At 35.2% G+C, this 18,745-nt stretch overlaps 1 protein-coding gene across 3 annotated transcripts in view; it reads left to right on the top strand.

Moving 5' to 3' along the window:
• Window positions 1–18,745, top strand: part of RDX (radixin) — a 37,169-nt gene that overhangs the window by 10,677 nt on the left and 7,747 nt on the right. For 2 of the 3 annotated variants that reach the window (XM_058834440.1, XM_058834448.1), the window contains exons 3-10: window positions 6,335–6,418; window positions 11,190–11,285; window positions 13,457–13,731; window positions 14,884–14,967; window positions 15,383–15,529; window positions 16,986–17,082; window positions 17,699–17,862; window positions 18,487–18,617. In XM_058834440.1, coding sequence (XP_058690423.1) covers window positions 6,335–6,418; window positions 11,190–11,285; window positions 13,457–13,731; window positions 14,884–14,967; window positions 15,383–15,529; window positions 16,986–17,082; window positions 17,699–17,862; window positions 18,487–18,617 — 1,078 coding nt within the window. Of the gene's footprint in view, window positions 1–6,334; window positions 6,419–11,189; window positions 11,286–13,456; window positions 13,732–14,883; window positions 14,968–15,382; window positions 15,530–16,985; window positions 17,083–17,698; window positions 17,863–18,486; window positions 18,618–18,745 lie in introns of those variants that run through there. The other variant, XM_058834457.1, reaches the window with a different exon arrangement.

Genomic DNA, 18,745 nt, shown 5'->3' on the forward strand with positions numbered 1-18,745 from the left:
GGATTCTGCTGTAACGATCCAATTGATAGTTTTCAGAAAAGTCTGGTAGTCTTCTAAATATGTAAGCCTGTGCAGTACAACTATAAATTCCTCATGTGTTTCTGGACTGTTTTTTTTTTGTTGAGAAAATAACAAATAAATAAGCCATAGATCAATTTAAATGAAAGCAGTGCCCATCGAACCACAGGAAATGCAATTAAATAGATTTTGGGTTCACTTTTTTTGGTTTTACATTGAAAAGTTACGTGGTATTCCAGACAAAAATAAGTAAATGAAGACCAGTAGAAAGTCTTGGTATATTGGAATTTTATAGCAAACATCTTTCATTTTTCCTGGAAATCTGAGTCCGAAATAAGTTTCATGCTGCTGTGAATGGTTCTTATACATGGTAGGAAAAGGTCACGTGTTTCGGATTTTCTTTTCTCAGAGACTAGTAGGTTAAATAGCTTGGGTGAAAAGGCTGTTTTGAAAGGGTAGAAACAACTTTAGTGTATTGTCCTGAGATATTAAGGTAATATGTGACTGAAAAATATACATAATTGAAACATTTTCTTTTTTGATTGTTTCAGTAGAAAGTCTGTTCCTTCGCTTTGGCTGGGTTTGTGACAAAGTCGCTTTCCAGTTTTTCAAGCTGTTATTCAGCATCTACTCTACTTTGAAAACCAAATTGTTTGTTTTTGAAAGAGACTTTTTCTCAATTCTACCTAGCTGTGTGAATTTTAGTTTCATTTAGCATGTTGTGATCCATCTGAATAAAACTGATGGCTTCTTTGTTTAATTACATCTTTGCTGCTGTAATCAAAATTTGAGATGTTGCAAGTGCTGTTCTCAGTATGCTTAGTTCTCAGCTTGCTGAAGAACAGAATATTTGTTGACTCTAATTTTCAGTGCTTTCTTACTAAAAGAATAGGTACAAAATGTTTCTCAGCTGTATGGCATTCTCACAGATCTGCACTGAAAATAGAAACATAGAAGCTAAAATTAGGTAGCATGGGTTACATAACTGTTAATAATTTCATACATTAAGAAGATTGAATATAATTGACTGAAATATTGCATTTATAGGGTGTAGAAGGAGTTAAATTATCATCTGGTTTTGGCGGTAATTTGCAGCACTTTTATACAAGACTGCAGTGCCTGAAAGAAAACAAGCATTACAGTGGGGAATAACAGAGATAGATGTCAAAGTTAGTAAAACTAAAAAGGATTTTTTTTTCAGGTTTATTTAACATTTTATGAAACTGTGTATTCAGAAGAAGTAAATTAAAATTCTGGAATAATATGATGATATAAAATACTAATATTCGCAAGATCAAATTTCTGTAAGGTGGTTGAATTGAAATAGTATATAGTTTTTTTTTTTTTTACTACATTGATGTTAGGAAAATCTTTTGAGTCTGTGTAATGCAGTATTTGAATTATGGCTTGAATTTATTATTCATTTCTGTAATATAAATAGACAACTGCTGTCAGCTTGGAGGACTGCTTTCTTTTGATTTATCTATTAGTAAAATAGATAATTTTGGCATTATTCTGTAGCCTTCTGTTCCTAATGTTGTTTAGTTCTTACCCTTTAACCTTTTCTTCTTCATAAATTTTTTTTCTTCCATTTCTTCCTATAGCTACTTCGAAATTGTTATGGAGAGAGTGCTGTGTGTATGTGTGCAGTCTATAAAGCAGTTGGACTAATACACTGCTACTCTTAAAACAATTTAATATGCAAACTTGAGGTAGTAAATGGTTGAACCAGAGTGAGGAAGCTCTTTGAACAAACTTTTTTTGCCATATGCAATTTTCTTCTGGATCAGACTGATTTTTGTGGCTTTTACAAATGACTAATTTGTCTTGTATTTATTAAATCAAAGCAAAACCTCTGGAAACCATTTCCACGTTATTTTAAATGGCTTTTTTTCTCGGTATTGATACCTACTCAGTTTTGGAGTTCATCATGAAAGATGAAGTGCCATAACTAATATCTGCAAAGGATGGCTGGAGTAATAGAAAGTTCTAGATTATTAAGCTTGCAGCCAGGTTTTGTGCATATTTCATGGACAAAATGTGCATGTATCTGTTTGAGGAGAGGTTCAATGTTTAATGTGGTGATGGTGTAATATTCCCATAAATTGTGGAGGGCTGAAATTAGGTTCTACAAGAAAATGTAGAAATATTTTTTCAAGTCCTTAAAGGTGAAAGAATGGAAAAAAAATATAATTCCCTTATGAAGTGCATGCTTTTATTAAGTGCACATCGATTTTTCTTGTTCCAGATATGTTCATTGACTATACTCTATTTATTTTGATAAATTATTTAATAGATAATTTGCTGTAGAATGTTTTTCTATGAATGGTATTTTGTAGCTGTGGCAAATGTCCTCATAACCCATTAGCAACATTTGTTATCAAAACATCAGTTGCACCCTTGGCAAAGAATTATCAATGTGTATTCCCTTTCCTTTGGCTGTGTTTAATCATTCTGAGGCAAGTCTAGTAAAATACAGATAAACTCAGCCTGCTGCTGATGCCAAGGACCCGGACAAGCATGAGAAGTGGAACAATGTGAATCTCCTGAGGTTCAACAAGACCGGGTTATAAGGTGCTTCACCTTGGTTGGGGCATCCCCTGGAGTCAGCACAGCCTGAGGAATTGAACAGATGGAGAGCAGTCATGCTGAGAAGGACTTGGTGGTGCTGGTGGGTGAGAGGCTGGCCATGAGCTGTCAGTGTGCACTCCCAGCCCAGAAAGCCAAAGGTGTCCTGGGCTGCATCCAGAGCAGCGTGGGCAGCAGGGCCAGGGAGGGGATTCTGCCCCTCTGCTCTGCTCTGCTCAGACCCCACCTGCAGGGCTGCAGCAGCTCTGGGGTCCCAGCACAGGGAGGATATGGTGTTGTTGAAACAGGTCTAGAGGAGGATTACAAAATTGGTTCTCAGGATGAAGTATCCCTCCTTATGAGGAAAGGCTGAGAGAGTAGGAGTTGTTCTCCTGGGGCAGAGAAAGGTGTGGGGAGACCTTACTGTGACCTTTCAGTTCTTAAAAGGAGCTTACAAGAAGTGTGGGGACAAATATTTTATCAGGGCCTGTTGCAATAGGACAGGGGTAATGGTTTCAAACTAGAAGGATATAGATTCAAACTACATACAGTAAGAAAATTTTTATGATGCAGGAGGTGACACTCTAACAGTTGCCCAGAGAGATGGTAGATGCCCCATCCTTGGAAATGTTCAAGTTCAGGTTGCATGGGTCTCCGGGCAACCTGATGTAGGAGAAGGTGTCTGTGCTCATTGCCGAGGGGTTGAACTAGATGACCCTTAAAGGTCCCTTCCAAACCAAACTCTTCTGTGATTCTGTTTAATATGCAAACTTGCGCTAGTAATTGACTGAACTAGAGTGAAGAAGTGAGTTGTCAAATTCTGTTTGAAAGATGTGGGATCCTTGTGAGAGCAAGTTTGAAAAGCAGTCACTGAGTGGGTCTTGTGGTATGTGTAGTGGTAGCCTTCCAATACTTGCTACAGGAAACCTTTATGCATTTCTTTTGTCACTATTGCAAGAGCTCCTTCCTGTTTCCGTATTTGTGTGGTGAAGTTGGTTCATATTAGTGCCTGTGGGTAATTTGTGGTTCAGACAATTTCCCCCTGTCACCAATGTCAGGTGGAGAGCATTGCTTCAAAGTAGCCAGATACCCAGCAGAGGTCACATGAGAGACAGACCATTGCTGAAGTTCCCGGACCTTCTTTCTCTGCCCATTTTCTGAATTCCCTGCTGTATTTATGATGTAGAAATTTCCCCTATAACTCTTGTTTATGTAGTTTTCTAGCTTTATTTTACTGACAATGCAGCTGATACCAGAGATTTGATTTTTGTTGAGGGGGTGCCCTGTAATCAAGGTTTGAATTAGATAAGTAGACCTTTGGGGCTGTTCAGGTTTTGACAAAAGTAACTTTACGTTCCATGCATACAAATAATTAAGGCCATGAAACAATGTTACAGGTTTGCAGAAGCTTGCAAAAATCAAAGTCAGTCCAAATTTCTTGGGAAACAAAATGAACTGTCTGTTAACTTTGTCTCTTTTGAAACAATGCTTATCATAAAAGGTAACATTTTAACAGTGCCATAATTTAATTTGTAACTTTCTTACTAAAACTGAATGTGTAACTGTTGATTGGCAGCTGAGTGATCTGTTAATTGGAAGTTGAAAGATAAACAGAAATGCTACAGGCTTAAGCGCTTTCTGTAATGTGTATAAGTGGCCAGGTACTCTTAATGTCTGTTTGTACCTCTTGCAGGTGTAGAAACTGTACTCTTGGAGCACTCAAATTTTTGGGGGTAGTAACATCCCAAAGCAGACAGAATTTAGAACTATATTGAGTTTGTCTCTGTATTACAGTTATTGTTTTACTGTTTGACTGTTCTAGTTCTTGTGAAGGATAAACTCTCAGATAGTATTTCTTGCATTTGTAGATGACATTTGTTGTAAGGATATTTATATAAGAAGTTTCTGCTGCCTGCTGCTGCAACTAGTTTTGAACTTGCTGTGCTTTGTAGATCTTCTGTGATGCTTCTTGTTTTGGCAATGGTGCTGTTATATAACAGAGCACTTTGGCATTTAATAAAAATATTTTTTGGCCTTATTCCTTGTAATAATGCTAACTTGTGACTGCCCTAAAGAAGGTTTCATTTTTTTTAAATAGAAAAGCTGTTTTAAAAATTAACTTTTTAAAATTAAGGGGCAATCCCTCATGCTTAAACTAGTGCAACTAGCAATGAATTAGACCTGCCATTTAAAATTTGTTATTTTATTAGAGGAATTATGTTCTAAGAGGGTATTTTTTCCTTCTCTTGAAATGGACAGACTGAGAGAATCTACAGAAAACATCTTTTTCCCTCTTCCTGACACACACCCTCTGTTTTTAAAAAAACATTTTGCAGTAAAACTAAACTGTCTTTTACTCCAAAGTCTTCAATTCTTGTTCTTTATCAGTGTTTACACACACAATAAAGTTGGCTAAGCCCCATCTATCATTCTTGTTTGCAAGTCTATAACCTCAGTTATAGAGGTCCTCAGGCTCCTGCTGTTCTTGTCCTGTATATCCCCTTTGTGTTTACCTTGATGTTGAAGCAAGCAGTGATCAAACTTTATCTGTTGCATGAGGACAAACTGCTCTGCAGTTTTTTTTCCCACCTTAGATCTTCCTTCCATGTTTTGCCTTGTCTTCTTTTCCAGACAATCACTTCTCAAAGTATTCCACCTGGTGGCAAAATTAGGGAAATAGTTAATGGAAATGGTTCACATATGCATAGATCAAGTAGTGTAGGAACCTGTAATACAAGTCCTAATTTATTCTGTTCTTTTTTTAACAGTAGAGAAAAATTAGAATATATCTGTGTGAGTTTGGTTTTTTTGCATTTGTAGGAAGGTATATTTGACCTTTAACACTTTATATTCCTATGCACTAAAGATGAATAAAATGTGATACCTTGGCAGTAGGAGTGGAGGACTCTTTTACACTGAGAAAACAGTGCTGTGCATTTAATACTTTGTTCTGCTTCATGGAAATTCTCACTTCTATATGTACCAGCTGAAGAGAAATTGTCAGAGACTGTTGTACTTCCAAGTAGGACTTTCAATTATCTCCTGCAGTATTTGACTACTTGTTTTTTAACAAATAAGCCCAGTGATTATCAAGAGTCATCTGGAAAATGGTCGTCCCTTTCAGGAGAAGGAGGTACATTGAATGGTGGTGATTTTTTTGTCTTGTAGTAAGGGAGTCGAAGGAGGTTGGCACTAAGGAAGGCTGACTTCTGTCGTTTTTCTTTCCATTGATGAAAACTTGCTGCTAGTCTGTCCTGAGATATACAAGCTCTAGTCCTAAATACTTTGACCACCAAACTGCTTGATTTTAGAAATGGCAAGCAGGAGGCTGCTTGTCTGTTTATATTGCTAGGCATAAATACCTTAAAATGATATATATGTGACCAAGAACAACTTCTTTTGCATGCATTTGGGAAGCCCTCTGAAAGATAGTGCCCAGTAACTGAGTATCCCAGTGTTTTTCAGCTGTTCGGTAGTGATGTCAGCTTTCCCCTTAAATTAATTTTGAGCTTTGTTCTTTAATTTTACCTTCCAACTTACTGGTAAATACTATCCTGATTACATTTTTGTACTAAATAAAGATGAGATTTTTTTCAGATTCAAATTTTCTGTTTTTCTTATAGCTATGTTTTATGTGTACACAAGACCATTAAAATTGTTGAACTTACTGTTTCTTACAGGCTAATTACAGCATATAGAAGCATTACACTGTTACAGTATGATTTAAATATTTCTTTATGTTCTGTAGATCAATGTCAGAGTAACCACAATGGATGCAGAGTTGGAATTTGCCATCCAGCCCAATACAACAGGCAAGCAGCTCTTTGATCAGGTAAGTTATATCGCTCTCTCTCTCTATATATATATTTATATATATGAGTACAAGCATATAAGAGTATTGTGGTTATTAAGGTATGGTCTGAAAAAGTGGTAGTGGTCTCATGCACAAATTGTTTTTCCTTATGTTATCTAAGCTATCTGAACTAGTGTGAATTTCCTCATTACTTCTCATGGAACATATTCAAATTCAAAGATAAATATGTTACCAGTGAGACTTCAGATAAATTGTGTATGCAACTGCTTTGAAATTAATTGTGGGTTTTGTGTCTAATAATATTATAGTTGCTACTGCAATATAGTTGTTAGAATTGCATATTTTAGAAATGTGTATGTAACAGTAAGTTCATTAAACAGTAAGTTAGTTCATTAATGAAAGCTAACGCAATTGCTTTCCAACAATAGACACTATAAGATGGTCTTTCACTTCCCAAATGTTAGAACTAAATACTGTTGTCTTATGGACCAACTTGGAATTTATGTTAAAAAAAAAAGGAAAGGAAAAAAGAATAGTTGAAAATGACAACCTTAATGTGCTTATGGATTGCAGATGTATCAGAACTGCACGCTCACGTGATGGTGTGTGTTGTACATCAGTCAAACGGACCAAGTGAACGACTTCTTTAACAGAGTTGTTCTTGCACTCATGTGATGCCAGTCATCAGAATCTCAGATGTTTTTGACCTGTGTTGTGGGATGTTACAGGAAACCTTAAGAATAGAATTTTGTCAATGTGTTTTGTCGTTTGCCAATAAGATACCAATAAATATGTTTTGTTCTCTAGATTCAAGATATATGCCTTTATTTAGGAAATGTGAAAATATCTGAAATTGCTCTTCAAAAATAGTTTAAGTAGATGAACAGCTATGTCTAGTAGTTGTTTGTCCATTTCACTGTAGATACTTGAAGTATGTAATGATGAGTACTAAGAGAAAGTAACACATCAAAAAAGCTCTTTAAACTTTTAGTTGACCTTTTAGAGTCAATTAAATGTCTTATTATATAAATTGAAAAGATGAGAATGTTTATTGTTTTAATACTGAACTTTTAGATAAATGAAATTGCCTTTGCAGTTTTCGTTTGAGATGACTGACTCTTAACCCTTACTGCCTGCCCTTTTCTCTAACATCAGTAGCAGTATATCTTCAGCCCCTATGTAGGAATAAACTTCACGACTCTTAAAAAGCCTTCTTGAAAAAACAGGCTGTCTTGCTTTTTGCCTAACCAGCATCATCATCATCATCAAATAAAAGTATGGTATTCGGTGACATAGAAGGCTCAAGCTGTTACTTGTCTTTTGCCAGCCTTTGCTATCTTCTGCTGTGCACTGTTGGGTGTGGTGACATTCTGCTGTGTGATGTCTTGTGCCCAGGTAATCAGGCTCATCCAAATTGGGGCATTTGCAAACAGGGAACAAAGATACAGTTCTGAATTTGTTGTCATGCTCTTCTTTGTTCTTCAGTTCTCTGTGTGGTGTTTGACATCTCACCAACTCTTACCTCTGGAGTTTTAAATTGAAAAAAAAATTTGTGTCAAGAGAAATCAACCAGAACAGTTGTGTGTGAGAAACGTTTTAGCCTGATTTTAAATTCATGTGTGAGTTCCACAGTGTAACATCAAGATCTGAACTGTATTGAAATTTTGGACAAGAAGTTATCCCCCTTCTCTATAGAAAGGGGTTCAAATAGCACTGTTACTGAAAGGATTGGCTTTCAAGGTTTGTGCAGAAGTGGTGAACGTGACAAACAGGCTGGTTATTGTTTGCAGAAAATAACCTCTCTATGAATTCAGCTGTTATCTAGTACTCCTACATTTTTGGTGAACAACCTTTCAACCTTTTACCAGCCAGTGCTCTTTTAAGCTTTTAACTGGCGTTTTCTGGAGTTGTTGATTTGTTTCCCATTCTATATGTGTGTTCTCATCATCTTCATCTGTTATCAGGCAAGAATTCAGCATTTGAAATCTGTGGTTTTTCTCTTTTTACTTGCATTTCAGAAGGTGTTCTAATATACTTATCATTGGTCTCTGTCTATTCTGTCAGTGGTCAGAACAGGCAAGAGGGGGATCTGTCCTCTGGTAGTCAACCAGATAAGCATCTATAGCTTTCCTGGAAGAGGAAGAGCCTTGTGAGGGATATGTTTCCACACACTCTGGTGGTAGTCGAGGGGGAGTTGTTTTGTTTCGTTAGCATGGTGCATTAGTAGCTTCTGGTTCACTGTAACTGCCATTCAGAAGGAATGTGGGGGTTGTCTCCTTTATTTTGTGTTGCACCCCACTGTTCTTTCCAGATGTCTTCAAAGCCGCCTTTACGATCTTGTGGAAGGTGACCGTATGAAACCCTTGTTAGGTTGTCTTTATGTGTATGTTGTGATTTGCCCAAACACACATTGTTCAGGTTGCTTTTCTTCTCCAAGAAGTTTTCATTGCCTATTAATAGTCAAGTTGTAGGATGTGATGGTGGATAAATCTATTTTTACAGATTAGTTGAACGCTTGCCTGAAGCTACTTAATAGAAGTTTTGAGTTGGAATCAAACTCCTAAGTTTTTCATTCTCCTGTATTATCTTGCTACAAAGTTTCAGAAATGTTAGTTCTCTTTCCTTTGAGCTGAGAGGCAGTGTAGGCAATGCTTTTTCCTTATTTGTGGATTCTGCTGGTTTTAATGTTGATTTTGCTAACTTGTGTAGGTCTGCATTGCTGTACCCAGGTTGCCTGATGATTTAGATCATGTGCATGTCAGGGGCCATAGTTAGTGGGTTGAGAGCAAAATGTTTTGACGTGAGCATAAGCACTTGTCTCCTTCTGCCTTACGGGCAGAGCTGTTGAGCATCTGCGGTTCTTTGCAGCTCAGAGAGCTGATAAGGTATGAGGGCTCAGCTTGGACAGCTGCTAAGTAAAGAGCATTCTCAGTCATCTGATAAAGCCATAAGTAGTTTGATCAGTGTTATATAGGAGATCTGTGCCAAAAGAAACAGCAGGTCTGAAATTCCTGAGTTGGGGCTCCAAATTTAATGCTGTTTGGGCCATACTGGTAGCATACACCTGTTCTTTGCATTTCTTACAATGTAAAGTAAATCATGTGGGAATTCTAAAGGAAATAACGGTGCTCACTCAAGACATCAATCAGGTTGGATCCACAAGCATTGTCCATTATGTGCTTTGGAGTTTGAAGGTGAAATGATAAAGGAGGAAAAAAGGTGCACATTCAAATGCTTCTTAAGTGATTATGCAAATATACAAGGCAGCAGAAGTAAGTTTGCATAGTTATCCTATGACATTTTCTAATTTTCAAAATCTTAATTTTGCAACCCGATAGTACTACTTTAAAATGGAGGAAGATCTATGTGTAAAATTCTATTTACTTCACATGCATCTGAATGCTTCCATAAAACAGCCTTCAGTAAAGCAGCATGGCACCATGGTCCAACCTGAGGACATATGTAAGTACTACCATACATGATCTTTGGAGCCAGAGTTTACAGTCATTTAATAATCTTTGCTGGACCTTTCTGATTAATTGCTTATTAAATCCACATATGCTTTTGCTGTGCAAAAGACTTGTAAAATAGTTCCACAGTTTCATTATACTCTGTAGTAAAAGTGCTTCTTTTTGCTTGCTTTGAGCCTGCTATGTCATGATTTCTGTTGATTCTCTTCTTACATTTTAAGAAATAATGAACAATCATTCCTTATTTTCCTTCTACATGCCATGCAAGTTTTATAGACCTGTGTCATAGCTTCCCTTTTTTCTGTCAGTAGCCCTAGTTCTTGTCTTAGCTATGCAGAAAATGTTCCAAGTCACTGATCATTCTTTTCAACATTTCTGAAACATTTCCAGTGCTGCAGCATCTTTTTTTATAAGCTGAGATGACCAGTCTTTATGTAGAATTGTGAATACCATACATGTATATAGTAATGTAATATCTTTCTTGCCTTTTTGCTTTACAACTAGAACTTTGTTCACATAATTTAAATTGCTGTCTTTTATGTTGCTTTTATCAAATATGATCATTTATTGAGGTTCATCTTTTTGCTGTAACTCACAGATCTTTATGGAAGGTTTTTTACAGCAGATTTTTGGCACATCAGTTTCATCCTTTTTTTGAAGTCCTGGGGGACTTCTCTAGTGATTACACTATAATTGTTATGAAAACAGCTTGTGGTTTTTTTCTGTCTTTTTAAGCACTGTATCCATAAGACAACCTTCCTTCTATTCAAGTACAATTTTGCTCCTTTAGTAGCTTTTGGTGATAGACCTGATCTGAAATCTTACAGGAAAGTAATGTCTGTTTAATTAGGTAGATCATCCTTACCCCTTTTGTCATTAACTCTTAGAAGGTGGCAGAACTATTTGAAGGAGGCAGTTCATCCTCATTATGTCATACTTGTCCACAAATATTACTCTTTATTATCGTTTCACCAGTTGTCTTCTGTTGAAGTGTACTCACTTCTCCATAGGGCTGCAGGTCACTTCCCAGATGTGCTTTATAACCTCAGGGTCCTGTTACTACCTTCTGTTCCTCAGGTGCTGATGTACCCAGTGAGCTGTACGCTCCAGTTGGTAGCTTGGAGCATTTGAGTTTATTTAGAATTCTGGGGTTCTCTGAACCTGATGTTTTGCTACTATTTTATCTTTTTTGTTCTTGTAAGACTTGATTACATTTCAGTTTGAAATTGTTTATGTAGCTTTATTAAGCCTCATAGTACCAGTTAAAAAAATGTATTGTAGTGATTACTGATGGCTCATTATGGCTCATTTATCTTTAGGTGGTAAAAACTGTTGGTCTTCGTGAAGTTTGGTTTTTTGGGCTGCAGTATGTGGACAGCAAAGGCTACTCAACTTGGCTGAAGCTAAATAAAAAGGTAACAATTCCCTCATATTTAACTAAGTGTACAGTTTGAATATATTTTGTAAGCTTTGCTGATTTAATATCATAAGTGAGGTATAGCTGGCTTCAAATTTGGTTGAAAATTTGCTTTTCATGTGCTTTAAATGACAAAATAGTGTTAAGTTGGATTGGTTATAAAGAATAGGTAAAGATGCATCAATATTTAATTTGATGAGATAGTTTCCAGTACTGTGGGATGCATGCATGCATGGATTAGGAGAACTTGAATTCATATGATTATCCCATTTTCACGTAGCAAGACATAATAGAATTATTGTTTTAGATTTTGGCCATGTATATGGGAAGTATTTGAGCTTCAGGAATTTGTATGCATATAGCTATGAATCTTTAAACAAGGCAAAACAATCAGCTTCTAAACTTTAGGTATCTAATAGGTAGATTGTAGGATAATTTTATTTTTTTTTTCCCAAACAGCATTGAGTACCTTGTATCTCCCAGTTACTGGGCACTGGGTGATTTTACTTGAAATTGTATTTATGAATTTGAATGGTCACTTCTTATTTTAATATTGGCTGTCAGATTATTTGTTAATGTCACTGTTTAGAATGGAGATACTTTTTTTTACTTCAACCTAATCAAGAATACCTTTTTTATCTTCAATATTAGGAGGCAAATTGGGAGGGTTTTAGGAGCAAGTCCCACTGTCTGCACTTAGGTAATCTTTGCTTCTCCTCTGTGGTAAATCCAGTGAGTTAAGCCTGCTAGCCACCAAATCTGTCTCCTAGAATTTCATATGTGTCTTGTTTCATACACAATAAACATTTTAGTGCTGCAGATACTTTGTTAACTGTAATGGCTTGTCTTGGGTGGTTGGAGACTATGGGATTTATTGTATCAGTTGTGAAAAATACAGAAGACATTGCTCTGTGAAAACCTTTAGCAAGTTAAATTTCTGGTACAGTTCAGGAGCAGCTGAGGATGTGCTCATTTTTTAAACTTAGATTTAGACAGTTATTTATCATAGTTTTAAAAAAAACTATTATTTGATTCTGATATGCATCAAATTAGCTGTTTCTCACTTTTAAATTATTATTTATGTATTTTCAATAAATACAGATAAAAATCTGATAAAGAATAGATGTGTGAGTAAGATCTTTTTATGGTGAGCTCAACTAATTTTTCACTGGTGAAATGAAATGCTGTGTCTGTAAATAACGCACGACAATAATGAAAAGTGAGCAAAACTTAAAACTGACATCTCAAATGTTGAATCTATATGTACTTATGTATCTTAGGTGTTTTAAAGGTTATATTGATTATATTCAGTTTTTGCGACTTCCTACAAATCGAGCAAACAGATACATCATTTCTTGCATAACAAAGAAGTTTTAGTGGGACTAGTAGTAGTGCACATAAAACTAAATGTGTAATAAAGTGCTTGAACTGGGATGTATGAGAATTATTTTACTGTGAATGTACATTTTAACAATTACTATTTTATGCTAAAATTAGTTTAGTTTTGAATGTTTTTGCTTTGGCCATAAATTGGTGCTGAGCAAGCTGAGCACAAATGAAATCAAATTCTACATAAAAATGAGTATTTGTTGAAATCTGAAGTAGAGGAAATCTTAAGACTGTATCTGATTTCTTTGCAGAAATCACAGTTTTAAAGCTCATCTATTGTAAAAAAAAAAAAAAAAGATTAAAGGAATTAAGTTTTTTGCACAAGAACAAAGCACATATATTTATTTCAATAGTTGAAAGACTTCTAAAATAATCCAACTTCACATTCACATTGAAGAAATGTGTTCTAGTTATTGCTAAAGAACCATTGTTACACCCTAATTAATTACTTCCTGCAAATCATTCTTGGATATAATTTTGATCTTTTTAATGTCTATTGCAACTTTTTAGTTTCCAGGTCTGTATTGTGATAATGAAAATTCACAAAAGCCTACAAAAAAAAAATCTCATCAGCCTCTAAGTAATATTTCAAAATTGTCTGATTTATTCAAATTTATGTACTTGTTTGCACCATGTGAACCTTTCAGTGAGTTCCACAGTGGGCTTGTCAGGAAGCTCTGGCTTTCAGTGCAGAGAAGCTAAAGAATTAAGTGCTATTAAATCACATTTAAGTTAACATTTAGTGCTCTTTTTATTTTTATCTTTATTCCTCTCCCTCAGGTAACACAGCAAGATGTACGGAAAGAAAATCCTTTGCAGTTTAAGTTCAGGGCCAAGTTTTTTCCAGAGGATGTATCTGAAGAATTAATTCAGGAAATAACTCAGAGACTTTTCTTCCTGCAAGTCAAAGAGTCGATCTTAAATGATGAAATATATTGCCCACCAGAAACTGCAGTTCTGCTGGCTTCTTATGCTGTCCAGTCCAAGTATGGAGATTACAGTAAGGAAATCCATAAACTGGGCTACCTAGCCAATGACAGGCTTCTCCCTCAGCGGTGAGTGAAATGGGTTTTACACCAAATGCTACACACAGACTTAACTATAGCACATTTTTTATAAATAAAATATTAAGTGATAACATGTATTTAATGGTGGCTTTCTTAGAGTTCCTCTTTTTGCTAGTAAAATTTAGGGATCCTAATTTAGACTAAATAACAAAGAAGCGTCATAGCCAGAGGTTTCTTGAGATGTATTTCCTGACCTGTCCACAAGCAGCTGCACAGACTTGGTTGAACACATTTTCAAAGTACTCCAAAATCATGTAATGTTACTGGAGGCCTGCTTCTGCTAAATTAAAATCAAAATACTCCAATATAGAAGTAACTAAAATTCATTTGATACTCTCTTCTTTTCTTCAGTTTTCATGTTTTTGTACACTTAAATGATAATGTTTTCCTGAAAGTAAGTGTACTGCAAATAATATACACTGCTCGAGTACAACACAAATTCATACAATTCATGTTACTTTTCAGTAGACAAATGCTCAGATTTTTTAATTGTCCTTTAAAACAGTTTATTCAGAAACCTCTGAAATGCTGGGTGCATGGAATGAAAGCAAAATACAGTTAGTATATGCATTTGATTTCTTACTGCAATTCTGCACTGAAGGTTCTAGAATAATTCCATCATTGCAGCCTCTTGTAGATTAAACATCAAATAGCATTCTGAAGCTGCTTCCCTATTGATTTCACTCATAAAGGAAAAATAAAAAAATAAAAAAAACCTCTCAACAAGGTTGTCTGCTAACTTGTTGTCATGTCTTGCCTTTTCTTTCAAATGACAGCCAGAATGAAAGCTTGAGTGTATCTTTGCACACCTAGAGATTAATTTGCAGCATTGTTGCTGGAGGGTTCTATAGGTGTGCATTTTCAGCTGTTGTAAGCGTTACATTTTATGACTTACCTGAGGTATGCAATAGTGTGACTTTTATATAACAAAGAATACAGAATACCAAGAAAAAAGAGGTTTCACACTATTTTAGAAGGGAATTTGTTGAAATACAGAATTTGTTTCTGTGCTGAAAATGTGAACAGTGTATAGGAAGTCATCTTTTAAGTTTATTCAGTTAAAGCATATGTTGTTATGTGCAACAAAAGAGGTTAAGTTTGTTGCCAGTGTCATTTAATAGCAACAATTTCTATTCACAGTGTGTTAGAACAGCACAAACTGACAAAAGAACAGTGGGAAGAAAGAATACAGAACTGGCATGAAGAGCACAGGGGAATGTTAAGGTAATTATGTAAAAAATGTATTTTGGGAGGTATTTATTTGGAAAGTGGCTTTCTTTATTCTGACCAGGATAGGTAGTTATGAAAGACTTCCATGGAGTTCAGTTTCCAGTTAGGTTGTTGGTTTACACACATGATTTCTGGAAAGGCTGTCAACTGCCTTTGTCCACAGTTGTCTGCCTCTAAAATACATCTAGTATTTCCTTAGCTCATGGTGCAGAAGGACAAAGTGCAATGGTTGGATTCTACTTGGATATTAGGGTGTAGAGCTCTTAAAAGTATTTGAGTCAAACTATTTTAGAGAGAGATTTAATTCATAACTAAATTTTACCCCAGCTGTTTTATTCTGCAGTTCCCTTTTCTTACACTGTACTTACGATTTGTTGTCTAAACTGTACCAATTTTTCTTCTTCATCAGGGAAGATTCTATGATGGAGTACCTTAAGATAGCACAAGACTTGGAAATGTATGGAGTCAACTATTTTGAAATAAAGAATAAAAAAGGAACTGAATTGTGGCTAGGAGTTGATGCATTGGGTCTGAATATTTATGAGCATGATGATAAGTAAGTGGGAAATACTCATTTTGCAGTTCTGTTCTAGGAGTTGCTACCTGAGATTGTACAACCCTCACCTTACTGCCTGTTCAGTAAGATCTGGCAAAACAGGTTCTCCTTCTAATCTATGTAAGAGATAGAAAAAGAGAGAGAGAGATGTTAAGTGCCAGAATGTTTGAATTGTAAGGATTAGGGATGCTAAAGAAGGGAAAAGAAGAGCAGTTCTATGGAAATTTAAATTTAAAATGCTTTAAATGGAATACTACATCTTTATATTGTTTCTTCCTGTACCTTTCACTCAAAACATTCCCTTCGGTCAGGATGAAAAGGACATTTTAAAGCTGAGCAACTTATTTAATGAGAAACATTTGTAAGAGCCATGACAAGGATTATAGATGTTAGAGCATGAAAAACTTAGATATTTAAAAGTGAAAAGTGAACCTTTTAGACACCAAAGAAAATAGATCATTCATGTGTCCTGATAAAGAGATCAAATAATCTGTTCTATTTGGAGAGGGAAAAGCTGAAATCTAGGAAATACAAAGATTTTGGAAATAGAACAACAGACTTACTCTTTTCTTTCTTTACAAGCACTTGTTAGTTGTGTCAACAAGCCGTTCACAGTGATTTGAAGTTAGTTACATGTGATATGCCAGACTCCAGATGGGAGCAGTCAACTTTAGATGTATATACACTGTAACAAAATTCTGTAAGCCTTAATTGCCATTAGATGGCAATATAACTCCTGAAAGCTGGAAATATTCAAAATGTTCAGATCAGATTGAGCCATGAGGCAATTTTTGGTATTTCCTGTCTCCTGATAGTTAGCAATCAAATACTTAAATATTTTCTGATATTTATAATTAAGATAATATGAATTAAAAAAAACTTCTGTGCTGACAGAAAAATATTTACTGGCATGCAATTGATGTGTAACATTGTGACAATTTCTGATTTATTTTGCTAAAGATGCAAGAGAAATAAATTTAACTTGAATTCTGAAAATATAAGAACACAAATCTGAGCTAAACCAGAAGTACAACATGGCTGAAAGCTACTTTAATTTCAGTATTTGAAATGTCAATTTCTCACATTTAAATAGTTACTCTTTCAAGTGAAAATGCAGTTACCAATGCCATGTAAAGAATGAATACATGATTGTGATGTTTAGTATCTAGGTAATAGTAGCAGAATAAGTCACAGATCAAAATTCCTTGTGTTACAAAGCAATGTAACTTATTAAAATGTAATTAATTTGATAGAATGTTTGTAAAAAGAAAAATCTTACTAAAATGTGTTTGAATTGTTGTTAATGTTTCTATTAGAACATAATGTCATAAATGTAATATTCTGAATGTAGCTAAGTGTAATAGTGAGAATGGTACAGACATAAGCTTTACTGAATTCCTGTGTGTATGAAGTGCACATCCTTGCTGCTTTTAATGAGGACTTTTTTTCTTTGAAGGCTGACACCCAAGATTGGTTTTCCTTGGAGTGAAATAAGAAACATCTCTTTTAACGACAAAAAATTTGTCATAAAGCCAATTGACAAAAAGGCCCCTGTAAGTAGTGTCTGCAGTAGTATCACTTCCTATGTGAAGGGATTAAAGCCTGCAGGGACTTGCTCTGGCATTAAGGCATGAGTAAATGTTGGTGACATTTATTACTTTTACTGATAGAATAGTCAGTAATCAAAAGAAAATGTTCATTTGTATGTTTATTTCCTCTCTCTTCATTCTGTTTGATACTCCTAAATTGTGAGGGGTGTTCTAAGTCAACTAAATACTTAGTAGTTGAAAAGACAGCATAAGATGCTAAATTCTCTACCTCTTTCCTCCTCTATTTTTCTTTTTTTTTTTTTTTTTTTTTCCAACAGCACATTTCATGAGACTTTCTAGGTTAAATGACTTCAGAATAGAATATAGTCTCATTTTTTTAAAGTTTTAAACAATTTTATATAAACCAGCTAACTTCTGGGGTATTCATGGTGCAATTTTGAATTTTTCTTACAAGTTTCTGGCAGAAACTAGATTTATAGATTTTGGTGTTCGCTTGCTCAAAATATCAAAGTACGTGTAAGTTTTCATTTAACCAATGCAAGAATGCAGCAATGCTTTGAATCTTGTCATGCATGTATTTTTTAGGTTAATGGATGTACTGGAATTACTTTTTTCCTAGGATTTTGTTTTTTATGCACCCCGTCTGAGAATTAACAAGCGAATTTTGGCACTGTGTATGGGAAATCATGAATTGTACATGAGGCGGAGGAAACCTGATACAATTGAAGTGCAACAGATGAAGGCCCAAGCTAGAGAAGAGAAACATCAGAAACAATTGGAAAGGTAATTAACAAACTTCCACAAAACAGAAAAAAATTCTACCTTTTTAAGAAGTGATAGAATATCGTATATCTTAGAATTCTGGAAAAGAGAGAACTGCTTTTCATTTTCCACTATGTAAACAGGTTTGTGAATTGGCATGGCTCCCCTGTCTTAGTATAAAAATGTATTTTTTTTGAGCTTTCAGCACAGTAATAGTAGCTGTACTGTTTTTCCCTGTTATGTATTTTGTGCAAGTCTTAGCTCTCTGTTGCTTGATTCTTAGAGGATTTTATACTCTACTGGTGAACCCTTAAAGCAAGTTCAGTGAAGAATGTCCTGGCTTACTTTTTGTGTATTTAAAAATACACAAAATGTTGCCATTTCTAGCCCTGATGAAACATCATGCCTAAAATGCAGATATTATTGTGGATTTATATGGCTGACCATAACCACGGTTGATTATCAGTTCTGTTCGTAAATTGTTTTTCTCTACAGTATTTTGAAGCAGCAGCTGAGTTAGAAGCATTTAAAATTGTCTTTCCTTCCCTGCTAGCTGAGTAAACTGAAAAATTTGCTACCTGTATCCAAAGAGTAGCATTTAATATGTTGGAGAGTAAAAAAAACCTTTTTACTATTTTTTTTCAGGGCACAATTAGAAAATGAGAAGAAAAAAAGGGAGATAGCAGAAAAGGAAAAGGAAAGAATAGAGCGTGAGAAGGAGGAATTAATGGAGCGCTTAAGACAAATTGAGGAGCAAACAATGAAAGCTCAGAAAGGTGAGGTCATAGATTTCTTAAATCTAGTGACAGTGTTTAGTTTAGCTGGGTAGTTCAGTTCCACAATTCTTCTTGTATGTCAGTGTGTTTTGTTAACTGTGTGGGAGGGGTTAAGTTTATTTTACTAA

This window comes from Poecile atricapillus, chromosome 1 (assembly GCF_030490865.1).
Source record: "Poecile atricapillus isolate bPoeAtr1 chromosome 1, bPoeAtr1.hap1, whole genome shotgun sequence".
Classification (NCBI taxonomy): domain Eukaryota; kingdom Metazoa; phylum Chordata; class Aves; order Passeriformes; family Paridae; genus Poecile; species Poecile atricapillus.